Source organism: Trichosurus vulpecula, chromosome 5 (genome assembly GCF_011100635.1).
Source record: "Trichosurus vulpecula isolate mTriVul1 chromosome 5, mTriVul1.pri, whole genome shotgun sequence".
NCBI classification, from domain to species: domain Eukaryota; kingdom Metazoa; phylum Chordata; class Mammalia; order Diprotodontia; family Phalangeridae; genus Trichosurus; species Trichosurus vulpecula.
The window spans coordinates 227786199-227803712 of NC_050577.1; the positions used below are offsets into that span (position 1 = coordinate 227786199).

At 37.2% G+C, this 17514-nt stretch overlaps 1 protein-coding gene across 1 annotated transcript; it reads left to right on the top strand.

The window, feature by feature from the left end:
• Positions 1–16458: 16458 nt before the first annotated feature.
• Positions 16459–16993, top strand: LOC118850667 (peptidyl-prolyl cis-trans isomerase A-like). The gene has a single exon (XM_036760236.1). The coding sequence runs from the start codon at positions 16459–16461 to the stop codon at positions 16954–16956; it is 498 nt and encodes a 165-aa protein (XP_036616131.1). The 3' UTR covers positions 16957–16993.
• The last annotated feature ends 521 nt before the right edge of the window (positions 16994–17514 follow it).

Here is a 17514-nt window from a genome sequence, read left to right on the forward strand (position 1 = left end):
CACCACTGAAGTGAAAGAGCCTTTACCTATGAGCATTTTGGTAGCTCTGAACATACAGCCACTCAGAGTCGCGACTAGGGAATCACAACATCTTTCTCAGAAGCAAGATTGGAAAGCAAAAGCTCACCTCTCAGAATATATACTCTTCAGGCTCAGTGTCTAATCAGAAATTAACAAAAGGTGTGGGAGCCTTCCTACAAGCAAGCAAGCTTCCCTGAATGGGCTCCACATGAGGCCTATTGATGGATGGATGGGGAAGATCTTACACCCCTGCCCCATTAACATTACACCATCCTTAAACACTTCCTTCAATGGCTCTACACCAATTGAAACCTCAGTGAAATGCACGGTTGGTAAAACTGTAGGTAAGTACAATAATTTTGTAAAGTGATTTTTGTTTGTTGTTCAGTTGTGCTTGAACATTTGTGACCCCATTTGGACTTTTCTTGATAAAGATGCTGGAGTGGTTTGCCATTTTCTTCTCCAGGTCATTTTAAAGATGAGGAAACTGAGGCAAACAGGGTGAGGTGACTTGCCCGGGATCACACAGTGATCTGAACTCAGAAAGATGAGTCTTCCAGATTCCAGATTCATGCTTTATCTCTTGAGACACCTAGCTGCCCTGGAAAGTGATTCAGAATTATGAAAATAAAGCAATTAAATGCTCATGCCTTTTGTCCTGAAGAGTTCATTGTTAGTCATACAGTCCAAGGTAGTCATTTAAAGAAAGGAAGCTTCCAAATAAACCAAAATATTTATAACAGCATTTTTGATGGTGGCAAAGGACTGGAAACGAAATAGATTGTAATTGATTTGGGAATGGCTAGACAAATTGTGATGCATGAGTGGTATGGAATATCATGTGTTTTAAGAAGATATGAACATGATGGATATAGAGAAGTATGTAAAGATTTACATGAACTGATAAAATTTGAAGCAAGCAGAACCGGAGGAACAATACATGGAATGATGATGACATTGTAAATGTTATAAAAACCAATGAAAACAACAGCCATAAAAATGAATGTTGTGAAAGTACAAAGAACAATTTAGATGAAAGAAAAGATATGAGAAGGTGCTGAACAACATTCCTTTGTAGAGGTGGAGAACAGGAAGGCATATGGATTTGCAACATTGCATATAATAGCAGTTATATTTTTTTAATGTACTGATGAGTTTTACTGAATTTTTTCTTTTCTTTACAAAAACAGTACCTTTGACATTAGGGATGGCTCTTGAGACGGGGAGATATACAGGGGTTAGTTTAATTAGTGTAAAAACAAAAGATAACAATAAAAGTCTTTTTAAAAGAAACAAATGAAACCTGATTTTTTTTTTCTTGATGGCAACTTATATAACATAAATTCTTCAAGAACAGGGATGGTTACATTTTTACCTTCATAGTCCCGGCACCTTCTGAAGTATCTAGGACATAGTTAATATTTAATTAACTCTTATTAATTGAATAAATGAATGAATGAATGAATGATGGCCAGAGCTTTGACCAATCTTTCAATCCTGGGAAAACAGATAGGGGGCAAACTACTTATTCTCTATGTCTATTTCCAGACCATTATACTCTCCTCATCACCTAATGCCTCTTGTGAGTGTCAAACCATCTGTTTACATTCCCCTATACCTCATCCTCATTAGCCTTGGTTACTCACTTCTAGGACACAGAGTCCTCACACAGCTACTCTTTATCTCTCTCTGTCTGTCTCTATCTCTTTGTCTCTGTCTCTGTCTCTGACTGTTTATCTGTCTCTTACTCTATCTCTGTCACTCTCTTGTTCTCTCTGTCCTTCTTCCTTCACCTTCATGGTAACTAATTTCAGTTTCTATATTCATAGGATCTTACTTTTAAAACCAAAGGAGACTTTAGATACCTTCCAGTCCAGGATATCTTACCTTTTGCATGAACCTTTTTTAGCAGTTTGGTGAAGCCTATGGACCTCCTTCTCAAATCAACTCCCCTCACTTTACAAATGAGTAAACTGAGACCCAGGCAAGTTAAGTGATTTTCCAAGGCCATACAAGTAGTTAGTTTATAACCACTTGTAGTCACGTCAAACTGATTTGCAGCTCACAGTCTGATGGGGCAGATTTAAAGCCTCGAGTTCATACCAATAATAATAGCTGGTATTTATGAAGCTTTTCAAGGATTACAGTGTCTTGCAAATATTATTTAATTTTATCTTTACAATAACCTTGTGAAGTAGATATTATTATTGTCCTCATTTTATAGAAAGAACCTGTGGCAGACAGAGGTTAAGTGACTTGGTCAGCATTACAAACTCGTAAGTGTCTGAAGCTGGATTTGAACTTGGATATTCCTGACTACAGGTCAAGTGTGTTATGTACTGCACTACACCACTTAGCGACCCTTTAAAGCAGAGTTATGAAATGTAAAAGTGTGTCAGAATGATGCTCCTACTTAGAAGGAGGAAACTTTCTAATGATGGCAGGGCAGGGGGTGTTGAGATACTAGCCCTGTGTTGGGGAGTGGAGAAGGGAAGCATACAAGCATTTATTAAGTGCTGAGCATGCATCTGGCGTTTTGGTAAGTGTTTTACATATTGTACCTGATTTGATCCTCACAACAACCCTGTGAAAAGTAATTTTGTGGCTTCCACAACTGATCTGCATCTTCAAGTTGCGAACAAAGGGACACAAGGAAATACAAAGAGCTGAGTCAATCAAGGTGTTTGTGAGAAATAAGATTTGATTGGTCAGACACAGTTTTTAATGGATTCAAAGAACACCCTTGGAATAAATAAGTGACTGAAGTGAGGTAGAGGAAAGACATAAGGACCACCAATTCCTCTGGGTCTTTCCTTTTTCTCAGAGGTCTTGATTCTTGAATGAAAATCCACACTAAAAAACACAGTCTTCTCCATTTTCTGCTTATTATTTTAATTCTTACTTTTACAGTATCCCAGAGAGAGTTGTGGTTTTGAAGAAGGGAACTACCAGCATTGCCTCTTCTCATCGTCACTGTTGCTATATGTATGATGGAGAAAACCTCCCTCAGCCCCTATGAGGCCCATCAGGTTCTTGTAGCCTCTTTACTCTTGGAAAAGAAATCCTTAAGACTGCTTTCTACACTGGGAAAATTTCACCCTCTAGTCTTAACCTTCTGTTAGATTCTTCTCTTCTAGTTCTGGGAAGAACTAGAAATCCCTGTGTCTTTAATAACCAAATCCCCTAAAACTGTAGTCAGCCCGAATCTTGCCAGAAGGGAATTACAAGTTTATGACCTTTCTGACCCATTTAGAAAAGAAAAATGGCTCTTAATCCTCATATTCAATGACCTTGACTCATACTATATTTCCATCACAAAAGGCTTGGGCACCGTAATGACAAAAATGATAGTGATGATAACTGGCATTTATATAACACTTTAAAGTTACCAATGAATATAATGCATTATTCCATTTCAGTTTCCAAACTCTGGAAGTCATCATTATCCTCTTTGTCCTGATGTGCTTTGGACCGATGTACTGAGATACGGACTTTAATGCATTAGCTCATGGTCACAAATAAGGTAACAAATATATAAGATCATTGTTGTTGTTCAGTTGTTTCTGACTCTTTGTGACCACAATTTGGTTTTCTTTTCTTTACTTCCTTTGTTTTTTGTGAGGAAATTGGCGTAAGTGACCTGCCCAGTTAGTTATAAACTAAATCAGTAAGTGTCAAGTGTCTGGATTTGAACTAAGGTCCTCCTGACTCTAGGGCTGGTGCTCCATTCACTACACCACCTAACTGCCCCAATTTGGGGTTTTCTTGGCAATGATACTGCAGTGGTTTGTCATTTCCTTCTACAGCTCATTTTACAGATGAAGAAACTGAGGCAAACAGGGTTAAGTGACTTGGTCACAAAACTAACAAGTGTCTGAGGCTGGATTTGAACTAGAAAGGATGAATCTTTCTGACTCAAAGCCTAGGCACTCTATCCGCTGTACCACTTAGCTTCCCTAGGATCATAATTTAGAGCTGGAAGAGGTCTTAGACAATACCTAGTGTAATCTCTTCATTTTGCGGATAAGAAAACTGAAACTCAGAGAGATAAAGTGATTTGCCCAAGAAAATAGATGGTTATTCCAAATTCAAAGCTCTTTTCACTATTCCATGTTTTATGACTGACCTTTATCAGCCCACTTGCCTTCCATCCACACTCACTTCAGATACCAATACTTCTGTGAATCCTCCTCCAACATCTCTGGGCCTCCTTTACTCTAGCTGCTAATCCTCTATTCCATACCAAATTACCTTTTTTATATTTATCTATGGGCAGCATCTATTATAATCTTCCTAGTAAAATGTATTCTTCTTGAGAACCGGATAAATTTTTCTATTTGTATTTGTATCTATCCCCAGTTCTAGTGCCTGACACCAATAGGGGTTTTAGAAATGATTGTTCATTAATTAATTTTAATTTTGGATTCCCATTACTTAGCACAGTGCCTTTGCACAGAGTAAGAACCTAATAAACATATGCCAACATTTAGCCAAAAATTACACAATATTTTCAACCCTCAGCTGATGGCGTAAGTATGTCAAATAGGTGTATTTTAACCCCATTGATTAACATTGAAAGTTTTGATTTTCCCAATATTTGTCTTATTCTTTCATCCTTATTGCAAAAAGCTTTACTGCTTTGTTTCTGGGTGTAATTTTCTTGAATTCTTTTCCTGAAATCCTGAATTTCCTGAATTCCACTACTATGCCTCATATTTTTTAAACAACATCGCAATAGTATTCTTTCTAATAGATGAAGCATAATAAAATTGTTTTCCAATCATCATATTCTAATTAAAAGGACAATTTTGCCCTAGAAACATCTTTCTGGCAGCCAATGGAAAGTATAAGTATTATTGCTGTTACCATTATTATAATAGTATTATTATTACTTCTATTTCCATTACTGAAGGAATTTGATTTGCTGACTTGGTTATTGCCATCTATCACCAATGAATAAATGGATTTTTGAAAAGGGGTCAATAAAATTTGTTCCCTTCATTATTCCTGCATCTCTAACCTCAGGGAGCAACAGCATAGATGGATGCCATCGGTGAGGGGGGACTGGCTAAGAGGACAAATCAGAACAAATCCATCACCATCACTTGGAAAGCCAATTTCAAGCATCCATCTTACTGGGTCAATAGCATCATCTTTGTTGATGAAGGGCTGCTTTTTCTATTACGGAAATATTAATCTTTTTTATTTGAGCTGAGACTATCTTATAGAAAATCAAGACAATATTTAGAAATTTTTCCTTTAATATCACCAGAGAAAAATAATTGTCCCTCCCATTTTTGACATACTATACCATTTATAAAGTACCTTCTTAAACAATGTGCCACTTAAGCCTAATAGCATCAATGAGAAGTAGAGAAAATATCATTTATCTCAATCTTATAGATGAGTAAACTTAAGCTAATTGGTGATCTAACACACTAAAAGAATCAGTACAATTCCTCAAAATGCTTATTTTGTTTGCAGGTAGCCTTCTGGCTAGAAATAGTTGTAAAGTTATATTTATGCCTGACAGATAGTAGGTGCTTAAAATGATTGTTTCTTTCTTCTTTTTGAGAATCTTTCTTCCTTTATGAAAATAAATTATTTAACAATAATTTTGACTTCTCTTTCATGGACTTAAAAACTAAGCAAAGTGGCTGGGGCTTTGGGTCATGTAGTGTGTGTATATGTGTGGGGGGGGTCATGGCATGGAGAGTAGTTTTTATTTCATAACATCAGTTGTACATATGATTGATTTTAATCTTCCCCCTCAAAAAAACTTCAGATTTTATTTTTGAATTTTTTTTGAATTAGGTTTATTTTTATGGAACTAATTTGCGTATTTAAAAACCTTTTGAAACTTGGGAAATTAAGTTTGGCAACTTTGATTTTCCCAGGTGGGTTCTTTCTTGTTGCTTGTCTCGTTATCTATAATCTCAATGACCCTGTCTACTGAAACAGCATAAAAGAGACTCTAAGTTATTCTTAAAGTCTGATTCATTGGCCCTAAACATCCCTCCACAAATCCAGTGACAGCTTCTGTCTGCTTCCCACTCTATCATTTATGTCCACATGAGAGGACAGAATATTACAGATAAGGCAGTTCTTGATCTATTGGCAGAAAAGCAGGTTTTTATTCATTCATTCATTCATTCATTCATTCATTTATTTATTCATTCCTTTATTTATTTGTTTGTTTATTTTTAGAGAGACTGCCTAAGAATGACTTGCTATCAGTCAATAGGGGGAATGTGGTAATGTGAAAAGAGTCTCAAAGTCTGAGGACTTGGGTTTAAATTCAAACTCAAACACTTACTAGTTTGGAACCCATCCTATGTGACTGTAGGAAACCCCCTTAATCTCTTTGACCACAAGTTTTCTGATTTTTTAAATGAGGGAGGTTAAACTAGATTGCATTAGACATCTCCTCACTCTAACTCTTCTGTGACTCCCCTGGGCTTCAATTTCATCATCTGTAAAATAGGGGTAGGGAACAGGTAGGTGGCTCAGTGCATAGAACCTGGTGTCAAGAGGACCTGAGTTGAAATGTGGTCTCAGACACTTACTAGCTCTGTACAAATCATTTAACTCTGTGTGCCTGAGTTTCTTCATCTGTAAAATATAAGCTGCAGAAGGAAATGTCAAACCACTCCAGTATCTTTGCTGAAAAAAACTCCAAAAGGGGTCACAGAGTCAGGTATGACTGAAAAATTACTGAACAACAACAAATGGGAGTTTGGACTTAATGGCCTCCATGGTCTCTTTGGTCTTTAAATGTATGATGCCCAGCAATGCCCCTCTACACACACAAACAGATGAAAGAAAGGCAAAGACAGATTTATAAGATTCCCATCCACAATCACAACCTGAAAGGGCTCATTTACTTCTCAAATAATTCCAAGAAAACTTTGTCTTGATCTCATATTGCCTCATTCACTGTTTACATTAATAACCTGAATTCAGATTTATTCAGAATAAATTATATATGCATATACATACATACATACATACATATAGGACTTCTTTCTTTGATCTCTTCAGAATATATAGTATAGATAACATCGGGTTAGACAATATGCACAGTTTAGTAAATTTGGGGCATAGTTCCAAATCGCTTTCCAATTCACAGCTTGACCAACAGTGCATTACTGTTCCTGTTTTCTCATAACCCCCTTCAACATATGCCATTTTCCCTTTTTGTTTACTTTGCCAATAGGTATGTGACAGAACCTCAGATTTGCTTTAGTTTGAATCTCTGTAATTATCAGTCATTTTTTTCCCTTAATATTTATGTACTGTCACAAACTCCACTATTATACTATATACATTCTCATAGAAAACCTGTTGCAAATTTGTAATCTTTTTTCTTCAGTGCCTAGCAAAATGCCTCATGCGTAGGAGGTACTTCAGAATACTTATCAGGGGTAGTAATAAGAGTTTGCCTTTCTTTAGCACTTCAAGTTTTACAAAGGATTTCCTCCCATAACAACCAGTGTAAACACAAATACAGTGAAAACTACCGATGTCTAACATACAGCTCATGGGCAGTGTGTAACCTACAAGACTTTCAGGTGTGGCATGAACCAGATTAATATACAGTTGCTATCTGATTTTATTGATGGATTATTATTATTAATAGTAATAATAAAAAGACATATAAACATGTGTGGTTTTCTAAGTCTATATATGACCCACAGGGATTCTTGTGTATGTACAATTTAGTGGCTACTGTTTCTATTTGAGTTTTACACAACTGGCATAAACATTATTATCCCCATTTTATAAAGGAGAAGAGTGAGGATCAGGGAGGTAAAGTAATTGGCTCAGGACCATACAGCTAGTTATAGTGAGAGGTGTATTTGAAACCACGTCTCTTTTCTCATCACTCAATGCTTTTGCAATATTCATTGAGATGAAAGGCATGCCCTCTCATTAAGTTCATTTCTGAGAATAAAATGCATTGATTTGAAAAAAATTCAATCTTTCTGAGCAATAAATCCGGGATCATGGTGCTATCTCTATTTTCAGTGAATTCATAGTTAATACCCTTATTCATCAGGAGCTTTGTTTCCATAGCAAAGGTGCACAAAAAGAAAATTTGATGTGGCAGCTCAGCTGCAGGTTTTCTTTGGGTCACCTTAATAATACCAGCAAGAGTAATGAGACTTTTCACCATCGAACTGGTCTTTCACCCAAATGCACGACACTGAGATGAACTATCCTGTCTCAACTAATGTAATTTTTGTACCAGAAGCTGTTTCAGGATCAATGCCTTCTAAGGATCAAAACCTGTAGGTATTTGTTTATTTTTTTTTCCATCAAGGCCTGTAATTTAATCATTGAATAGAACTTTTAAGGTAGAAATTCCTTCTACATAGGGAGGTCAGCCAACTTTTTCTGAGTCCTAAAATGTTACCTATAATCAGTGAGGGCTTAAAACTACTTGCCCATAGTAATAGAAATAGTCTGGACCAGAGACAGGGCTGAAACCCATGACTTCATAACTCTAAGACTCATCATCTTATCCAATATTCAGTTAACTACTTAGTCCTAAGTTATCATTCTTTTTAAAAAAGTATATTAATTGCATCCCATATTCTTTTTTTGTACTCCAAAGTCTTTTACTAAGTCATATAGTATGCCTATCAATAAAAATCTCTATAATCTCTGAATATCCATTTCTCTCTGGCACAGATTTTAGGGGGATTAGTCTAGGCGACTACTGATGTAATTAAGGCAACTTTAAGTCAAGGAGAGTTCAAAGGAGATTAATTTTAAGCTATGGGAATTCCCCTGACACCTGAGAGTGCCATGAATGCTAAAGGCATTTAGTCATTAGTTGTTGATGATGGTAATTCTGTGGTAGGAAAATACTCTCTTTAAATGTTTTTATTCAGATACAGTAATAATGGGGATATTATGAATGAATCAACTGGGCAATGATTGGTCACTCACCACACAACTGACACATATGACACACATGTGTGTCATATATGACACATATTTGTGCCATAACTGGCACATATTTGTGCCATAACTGACATACATTTTCTATTGTATTGACCTGTTTGGGGGTAGAATTTACTTCATTCAGGTGCCCCATCAAAATCAAGGCTTCTTGGCCTGGGCTTGTGAACTTAAAAAATTAACAAAAATATTTCAGTATACCTATTTTCCTTTAAATTCCATGTACTTTATTTTATACAATTAAAAACCTAATTCTGAGAAGGGAAAGATCCATAGGCTATAATCCATAGATTATAAATTCCTGGTCTAACAGGGAAATAAATAAATAAAGATATTTATGCCTCTGTCCATTTTTCTATTCCAGGAATATAAAATCAGAGATTTAGAGCTGTCAGGGATCTCAGAGGCCATTTGTCCAATCCTCTCATTTTGAAGAGGAAGAAATCTCCTGACTTCCCCAAGATACCACAAGTTGAAACAGAAAGGATTGAGACAAGAACCCATGTCCTCCATGCCTGAGTACCCTACTATTATCGAAGGAAATTAATCAATCAACAAGAATTAATTGCCTACTAAGTTCTAGGCACTATGCTAGATGTTGTGGCTACAAAAGAAAAAAAAGTGAAATAATCACTATCTTCAAAATCTTTTTATTATTTCCAAGCAATATGTCCCATTAAGTATGTATACAATATTGTTTTTCATCCTTCATTTTTTGAAGAGGACCAATGACATCATGGGTGATGACTTGGACATGAACTGGATTTAAGTGAGGCAAAGTTATCAAAGTCTTCAGCCTCATTCTTTCTTTTTGAGTCGTCAAAGTCCAGGGGCATGAGACTAGACAACTGGCAATGGCCCAGGAAACAGTGGATGACCCTGTCATCTTTGATGCCTGACCAAACTCAAAACCCTCCATAGCATCAGCCACCTTCCTGGCCATTGGAACAAATGGTTCTTATCTGGCCACTCTGCTGGGTAAAATATTCATATTCTTGAGGTAGACATTTCCGTAATTTGCTGTCAGGTATGAGGCTTGTGAGTTACCCTCAACCTGGTTAAGCCTATCTGCTGAGGCAGTTTGCTAGGGTGTGGCTGCTGTGTATGCTACAGCTTTTTGGAACCACAGGTGAGAACCCGATGGAAGCTGGACGCCAAAGGTAGATGAACAGCTTAGCAAGGGCTTAGCAAGCCCTTAAATTAGAGGTGCTAGTTCTCCCTGAACACTTCATACATAATATATGCAAATTGTGAAAGAGAAATTGTGGAATATATGAAAGAGAGTACTATAGTTACCCTTACCATATTGGTCCTAAAATAAATACAGTTCTTTGGAGAGTGTTATCCTAATTATTTTCTCCCCTCCCCACCCCCACTGCCAATATACTGTTTGTTGGTAATATAACATTGTATTTACCCATCCTTCCACTCTCATGGGTCATATCCTGAATAGCTTCCTGTTTGGGCTGGCTCTGATTCTGCTGACCTCAATAATGTGCAAACTGGCAAATACTTTGAATCCTGAGAACTATCTGTTCTCTTAAGAAGTGATTCTTAACCTGAGTTCTAGGTAATTATTTTGGTTTTAAAATATTTTGATAATGATATTTCAGTATATTTGGTAATCCAATATATTTTATTCATTTAAAATATTATTCTGAGAAAAGATCTTTAGGATTCCTCAGCTTGCCAAAGGGCTTCACGAAATGGGCAATGACATCAACAAAAATTAAAAACCCCTGTATTAGGTTATTTTGGTGTCTTTTCTACATGTCTCTGGATTACCCCAAATACTGTACTGCTTCATGGAACAATGATATAAATCTTTCTTCAGGGGGACACTTTACAATTTATGTTTATTCCTGTAGCAATGCTGAATAAACTGAAAATTTCCTTTTCGGTCATTCTCTGAATGCTGGTATCTACCTAGGTGGCACAGTTTATAAAGTGAAGGACTTGGAATTAGGAACACCTGATTTCAAGTCCTGCCTGAGATATTTATTCTGTGACTCTAAGGAAGTCAATTAATCTTATTGTGTTGCAGTTTTCTGTTAGCACCTAGTCACAGGATTATTGTGAGATTCAGATGAGTTAGCATAAGTAAAGTACTTTGCAAACTTTAAAATGCTACATAACTTCCTCCTCCTCCATATATGATTCATATATGATGGCAAACACTTTCATATTCTAAGTGCCTCAGTTTTCCTGTTCCCTTTTTTTGATGCCCTCATGTTACACCAACTGATAAGAACTGACGAAAAAAGAGAACAACATTTCTGTCATTTCACTGAAGTTTTAATGTGTCTTGAACTGTTTACCCTAGGATCCATACATTTTCATGCAGAATTCTACATGGCCTTTTCATCCTGTTTATTTCCAAGCTGTGTTGCCCTCTCTCTGTGCAGTGGAAGCTAATGAGAATTCAGATTGGATTTTTTTTGGTTTTGCCTGAAATTATCTGCTCTGCTTTGTCAATCTGCTGCAAGATTCTACTGTCATGTTTTTTATCTTGAGGGCACCACTTTAATCTGAGGTCCCTTAAAGGTGCTAGAGAAGACACAGTAAGACTAATTACTTGAAAAAGCCTTGGATATATCAGGATGAGGGGGAATTCATGATGTTTTTGTAGATACAGAAGAAAGTAATGAGTTAATGCTTTGCAGACTGTATTTATAGGGAATGCATGCTCAGGAAATCTAACCTGTGCTTTTGGGGACAGGGCTAGCCCTTCAGGCAGACATTTCTAGCACAAGGATATTTGAGAATGAGAGTGGCCATCTACAAAATCTTGGTTTAAAAATGCCTTTTATGAATGGATAAGTGAGGGAATGAGTGAAATTGTGATGAAAGAGAGAACATATTTCTTTTCTGGAAATTTTGAAAACTACTCAGTACTTTGAAAACAGCAGATAGTAATTCAATATGAATTAAAATGTAATCAAAAGAAAAAAATGTTCTAGTAAATGATGAGTCTAGTGGGGTGAGATTTCAGGGAGCCTCTGGCTCCATGCCTTTCCTGCTCTTTCCCACTATTAAAACATTTCTTCTGAGAATACCTTCCATTACTATCTATGCATCTTAAATAAATGGTAACATTTATATAGTTCTTTATGTTTTATAAAACACTTTACAAATACCATGTCATTTGATCCCCATGGCAACTTTGGGAAGTAGATGTCATTCTTATCTCCATTTTTCAGGCAAGAAAATTAAGGCAGACAGAGCTTGAGTGATTTGTCCAGGATTATTACACAGCTAAAAAGTACCTGCAGCTTGATTTGAACTCAAGTCTTCCTGACTCCTAGCCTACCGCCTAGGTGTGTATTATATGTATGCGTTTATTTACATATTGTTTCCCTTATTATAAGTTTTCTTTTAAAGCAGAGACTGCTTTTGCCTTTCTTTTTGTCCATAGCATAGTGTATGATATCTAGTAAGCATTTAATAAATGCTTATGGGCTGATTGGCTGAATTTAGAGCTATTTCTTTGAGTTATTGATTTCCAGAAGGCACTTATTAAAATGCAAACAATATCAAGGTAGCATATAAAACCACTAGCCCCAACACACATTAATATAGCTTGATTATAAGTTGAGTTCTAAGATACCAAACTTGAAAGATTTCTCCTTCTTTGCAGCTATCATCTAGAAGACACATGAGACCAAAAAGAGATAAACATCTATCTCTTGTTTGTGTGCTGAGGCTAGGAAGTTGGAAAGGTGAGGAACCAGTTTGTCAATTTTTGTAAACTGCCATGTTGAAAAGTTTCTACTACATATCAGTAAGCCTGGGCTCCTTGAGAATTCCTTCCTTCCTTCCTTCCTTCCTTTCTTTCTTCCTTCCTTCCTTCCTTCCTTCCTTCCTTCCTTCCTTCCTTCCTTCTTCTTCTTCTTTCCTTCTCTCCTCTCCTTCTCTCCTCTCCTCCTCTCTCTCTTTCTCTTTCTTTCTTTCTCTTTCTTTCTTTCTTTCTTTCTTTCTTTCTTTCTTTCTTTCTTTTTCTTTCTTTCTTTCTTTCTTCCTTCCTTCCTTCCTTCCTTCCTTTCTTTATTTATTTCATTTCCCATGCCAATAAGCCCAACCTGAATAGCTTTCATAAGACCCTCCATTTATCTTTTTAAAAATTCTCATTCTTTTGTTCAATGTTTCTTTGTCAATATATTATTATTGACTTTATGTGACAGGCATCCATGGAATGTTTCTTGATTCCAATCTTCGTTCTTTATCATTTCATAGATTGTATCCAGAAATAATCTACTTTCCATATAACTCAACGAATACATTTGCATATACTTGTCAGTATTTACTATTACTTTTTTATTAAAAAATAATTTTTGTTTGACCAACTTCCAGATTAATTTTGTTCATTTTACTTTGCCTAAATTGTATGTTGACTGTTATTGCATAAGTATAATTTACTTCAAATGTCTTTTTTTCTGTTAAGTTTTGACTTTAGGACACAAGTCAGTCTCTTAACATTCTCTGCCTCAGGTTTTTCCTTGGTAGATTTGTGCTTACATGTAGAACACCTAGGTATTTGTAATTAATAATAATATAATTACAACGATGATGATAGTAATAACATATATATATATAAACATATACATATATATATATACTTAAATAATCTATATGTACCTACATGTGTGTATATGCATATATGTGTCTTTATCTATCTATCTATCTGTCTATCTTCCTGTGTGTCAATAGTGGGCTAAGTGATTTACAAATATTATGTTATTTAACAGTATTGATTTTGTCTATTGTACTAGTTTGGTCTCCAGAAGCAGGCTTAATGCCTTCAGTCTCTATTCTTCCTTTGTACATATCCAGAATTTAACACTTAATATTAAATGATACATTTTTATACCACTGGATAATTTTCATGAGTTGAAGTAGCTGTTTAATGGAGCTATATAAATTCATTTTATCAATATACATCAAATATAATTTTTTGGTATGACTTCCTCTTTTATTTGAAAGCCATATTTAGTTCTATTCAAAGGTAAGGCTAATAGATTTAAGGCTAGGCAGAACTCCATTTCTCTTAAAGTGGCTCCCCAGAGTACATTCAAAAGCTACGATAGAAGGGGTGGAGAAAAGGCAGGGAGTCATTTTACCTTCCTCCCCAGCCCCAAACCACTCTGAGCAACTTTAAGTAATGCCTCCAGACAAATTGTAGGGTTGCTGAAGGCAGAACACACAAAAGGAGGGGGTGTAACAATTTTTGAGCTTAAGATAAATTAGAAAGTCTATAGGGATCATCTGTTGCACCCGGGTGAGAGTGAAGCAAATTTCAATGCAGGTCGTGCCAGAATAATCTTAAACTTTGTGTGATGATCAACTGTGAATGAATTAGCTATTCTTAGCAATACAGTGATCCAAGACAATTCTGAAGAACTTACGTCGAAAAATTATATCCATTTTCAGAGAAAAAAAACTTTTGGAGTCTGAACGCAGATTGAAGCATACTTTTTCTTAATTTTTTTTCTGTTTCCTTTCATAACATGACTAACATGGAAATGTGTTTTACATGACTGCACATGTATAACCTATATCAAATTTCTTCCCTTCTCAATGTGGGGGTGGGCGTGGGGGAGGTGAGGGCAGGGGAAATAGAATTTGTAACTAAAAAAAAATTATTTTTTCTTTAAATTAGTACTTTTTCTTCAATTGCAGGTAAAGGCAATTTTTAACATTGATTTTTTAAATAAAAATTGAATTCCAGGGGGGCGGAGCCAAGATGGCAGCTGGTAAGCAGGAACTAGAGTGAGCTCCATACAAAGTCCCTCCAAAAACCTATAAAAAATGGCTCTGAACCAATTCTAGAACGGTAGAACCCACAGAACAGCAGAGGGAAGCAGGGCTCCAGCCCAGGACAGCCTGGATGGTCTCTGGGTGAGGTCTCTTCCACACGGAGCTGGGAGCTGGGAACGGAGTGGAGCAGAGCCCAGCCTGAGCGGCATGGACCATCCAGACCAGAAGCCGGGCAGAGGGGGCCCTAGCGCCCTGAATATGTGAGCTGCGGCAGTTACCAGACCCCTCGACCCACAAACACCAAAGACTGTGGAGAAGGTTAGTGGGAAAAGCTGCAGGAGTGGAAGGAGTTTGCGGTTCAGCTTCTAGCCCCAGGGGCAGTGGAGGTGGGGCAGCTACAGCTGTTGTTACTTCCCGCTCCAGGCCCACCTGGTGGGAGGAATTAAGTGGCAAATCAGAGCAGGAGTGCAACAGCCTGCTGAAGATCTAAGCCCAGCCCCGGCTGGGGGTTCTTGGGGAAGGAGTAGTGCGGGTCTGACAGAGCTGGCACCTCCCCCCCAAATGTGGAACATAGAACTCTGTAATCTACAAGCAGTCATACCCCACTGAAAAACTCAAGGGTCAAGTTAGTTGGCTGGGAATATGGCCAGGCAGCGAAAACACACCAAGATTCAGTCTCAGACTTTGCATTCTTTCTTTGCTGACAAAGAAGACCAAAACATACAGACAGAAGAAATTAATAAAGTCAAAGAGCCTACAACAGAAACCTCCAAGAAAAACAGGAACTGGTCCCAGGCCATGGAAGAGCTCAAAAAGGAGCTGGAAAAGCAATTTAGAGAAGTAGAGGAAAAATTTGGAAGAGAAATGAGAAGGATGCGAGAAAACCATGAAAAACAAGTCAATGACTTGCGAAAGGAGACCCAAAAAAAGTACTGAAAAATACACTGAAGAAAACAACACCTTAAAAACCAGACTAATTCAAATGGCAAAAGAGCTCCAAAAAGCCAATGAGGAGAAGAATGCCTTGAAAGGCAGAATTAGCCAAATGGAAAAGGAGGTCCAAAAGACCACTAAAGAAAATACTACTTTAAAAATTAGATTGGAGCAAGTGGAAGCTAGTGACTTTGTGAGAAATCAGGGTATTATAAAACAGAATCAAAGGAATGAAAAAATGGAAGACAATGTGAAATATCTCATTGGAAAAACCACTGACCTGGAAAATAGATCCAGGAGAGATAATTTAAAAATTATTGGACTACCTGAAAGCCATGATCAAAAAAAGAGCCTAGATACCATCTTTCAAGAAATTATCAAGGAGAACTGCCCTGATATTCTAGAGCCACAAGGCAAAATAGAAATTGAAAGAATCCATTGATCACCTCCCCAAATAGATCCCAAAAAGAAATCTCCTAGGAATATTGTCACCAAATTCCAGAGCTCCCAGATCAAGGAGAAAATACTGCAAGCAGCCAGAAAGAAACAATTTGAGTATTGTGGAAACCAATCAGAATAACCCAATATCTGGCAGCTTCTACATTAAGAGATGGAAGGGCTTGGAATGCGATATTCTGGAAGTCAATGGAGCTAGGATTAAAACCTAGAATCACGGCTTTGCAGACGCTGCTACTGGGAGACCTTGTCTGGTTTCCCTCCACCGGATGCCGATCCCTGCCGCCTATTCCTCTGCTGTCGCACCCAGCCTAGGCATCTGTGGCCATGGCCAACCCCAGTGTGTACTTCAACATCGCAGTCGATAACGAGCCCCTGGGCCGGATTACTTTTGAGCTCTTTGCAGACAAGTTTCCAAAGACAGCAGAAAACTTCCATGCTCTGAGCACTGGAGAGAAGGGATTTGGTTACAAGGGATCCAGCTTCCACAGAATCATTCCTGGGTTCATGTGCCAGGGTGGTGACTTCACACGCCATAATGGCACTGGTGGCAAGTCCATCTATGGGGAGAAATTTGCTGATGAGAACTTCATCCTGAAGCATACTGGTCCTGGCATCTTGTCCATGGCAAATGCTGGACCCAACACAAATGGCTCCCAGTTTTTCATCTGTACTGCTAAGACTGATTGGTTGGATGGCAAGCATGTGGTCTTTGGCCAAGTGAAAGAAGGCATGAACATTGTGGAAGCCATGGAGCGTTTCGGTTCTCGGGATGGCAAGACCAGCAAGAAGATCACTATCGCTGACTGTGGACAACTCTCATAAGATTTTTTGTTTTGTTTTTTGTCTTAACCATCAAACCATTCCTCTGTATCTGGAGAGAGCACCTCCAAACCCCATCTGCTCTTATACCCTGTAATCCTTGTGCTCTCACTTGCTGCAATTCTCTTTGGATTTCATTTTCCTTTTTCCTTCCACGAGTCTAGCTAGACAACAGAGTTAAGTTTATGATTATGAAATGAAAACTAAACTTCAAAAAAAAAAAAACAACAAAAAACCTAGAATCACCTACCCAGCAAAACTGAGTATCATGTTCCAAGGCAAAATATGGATTTTCAATAAAATAGAGGACTTTCAAGCTTTCTCAGTGAAAAGACCAGAACTGAATAGAAAATTTGACTTTCAAACACAAGAATCAAGAAAAGCATGAAAAGGTAATCAAGAAACAGAAATTGCAAGGGACTTACTAAAGTTGAACTGTTTTGTTTACATTCCTACATGGAAAGATGATGTGTATGATTCATTAGACCTCAGTATTAGGGTAGTTGAAGGGAATATGCATATATATATGTTTATGTATATATATATATATATATATATATA

Excerpts from the sequence above, each read along its gene's own strand:
- LOC118850667 (XM_036760236.1), top strand. The coding sequence starts at position 16,459 with ATGGCCAACCCCAGTGTGTACTTCAACATCGCAGTCGATAACGAGCCC.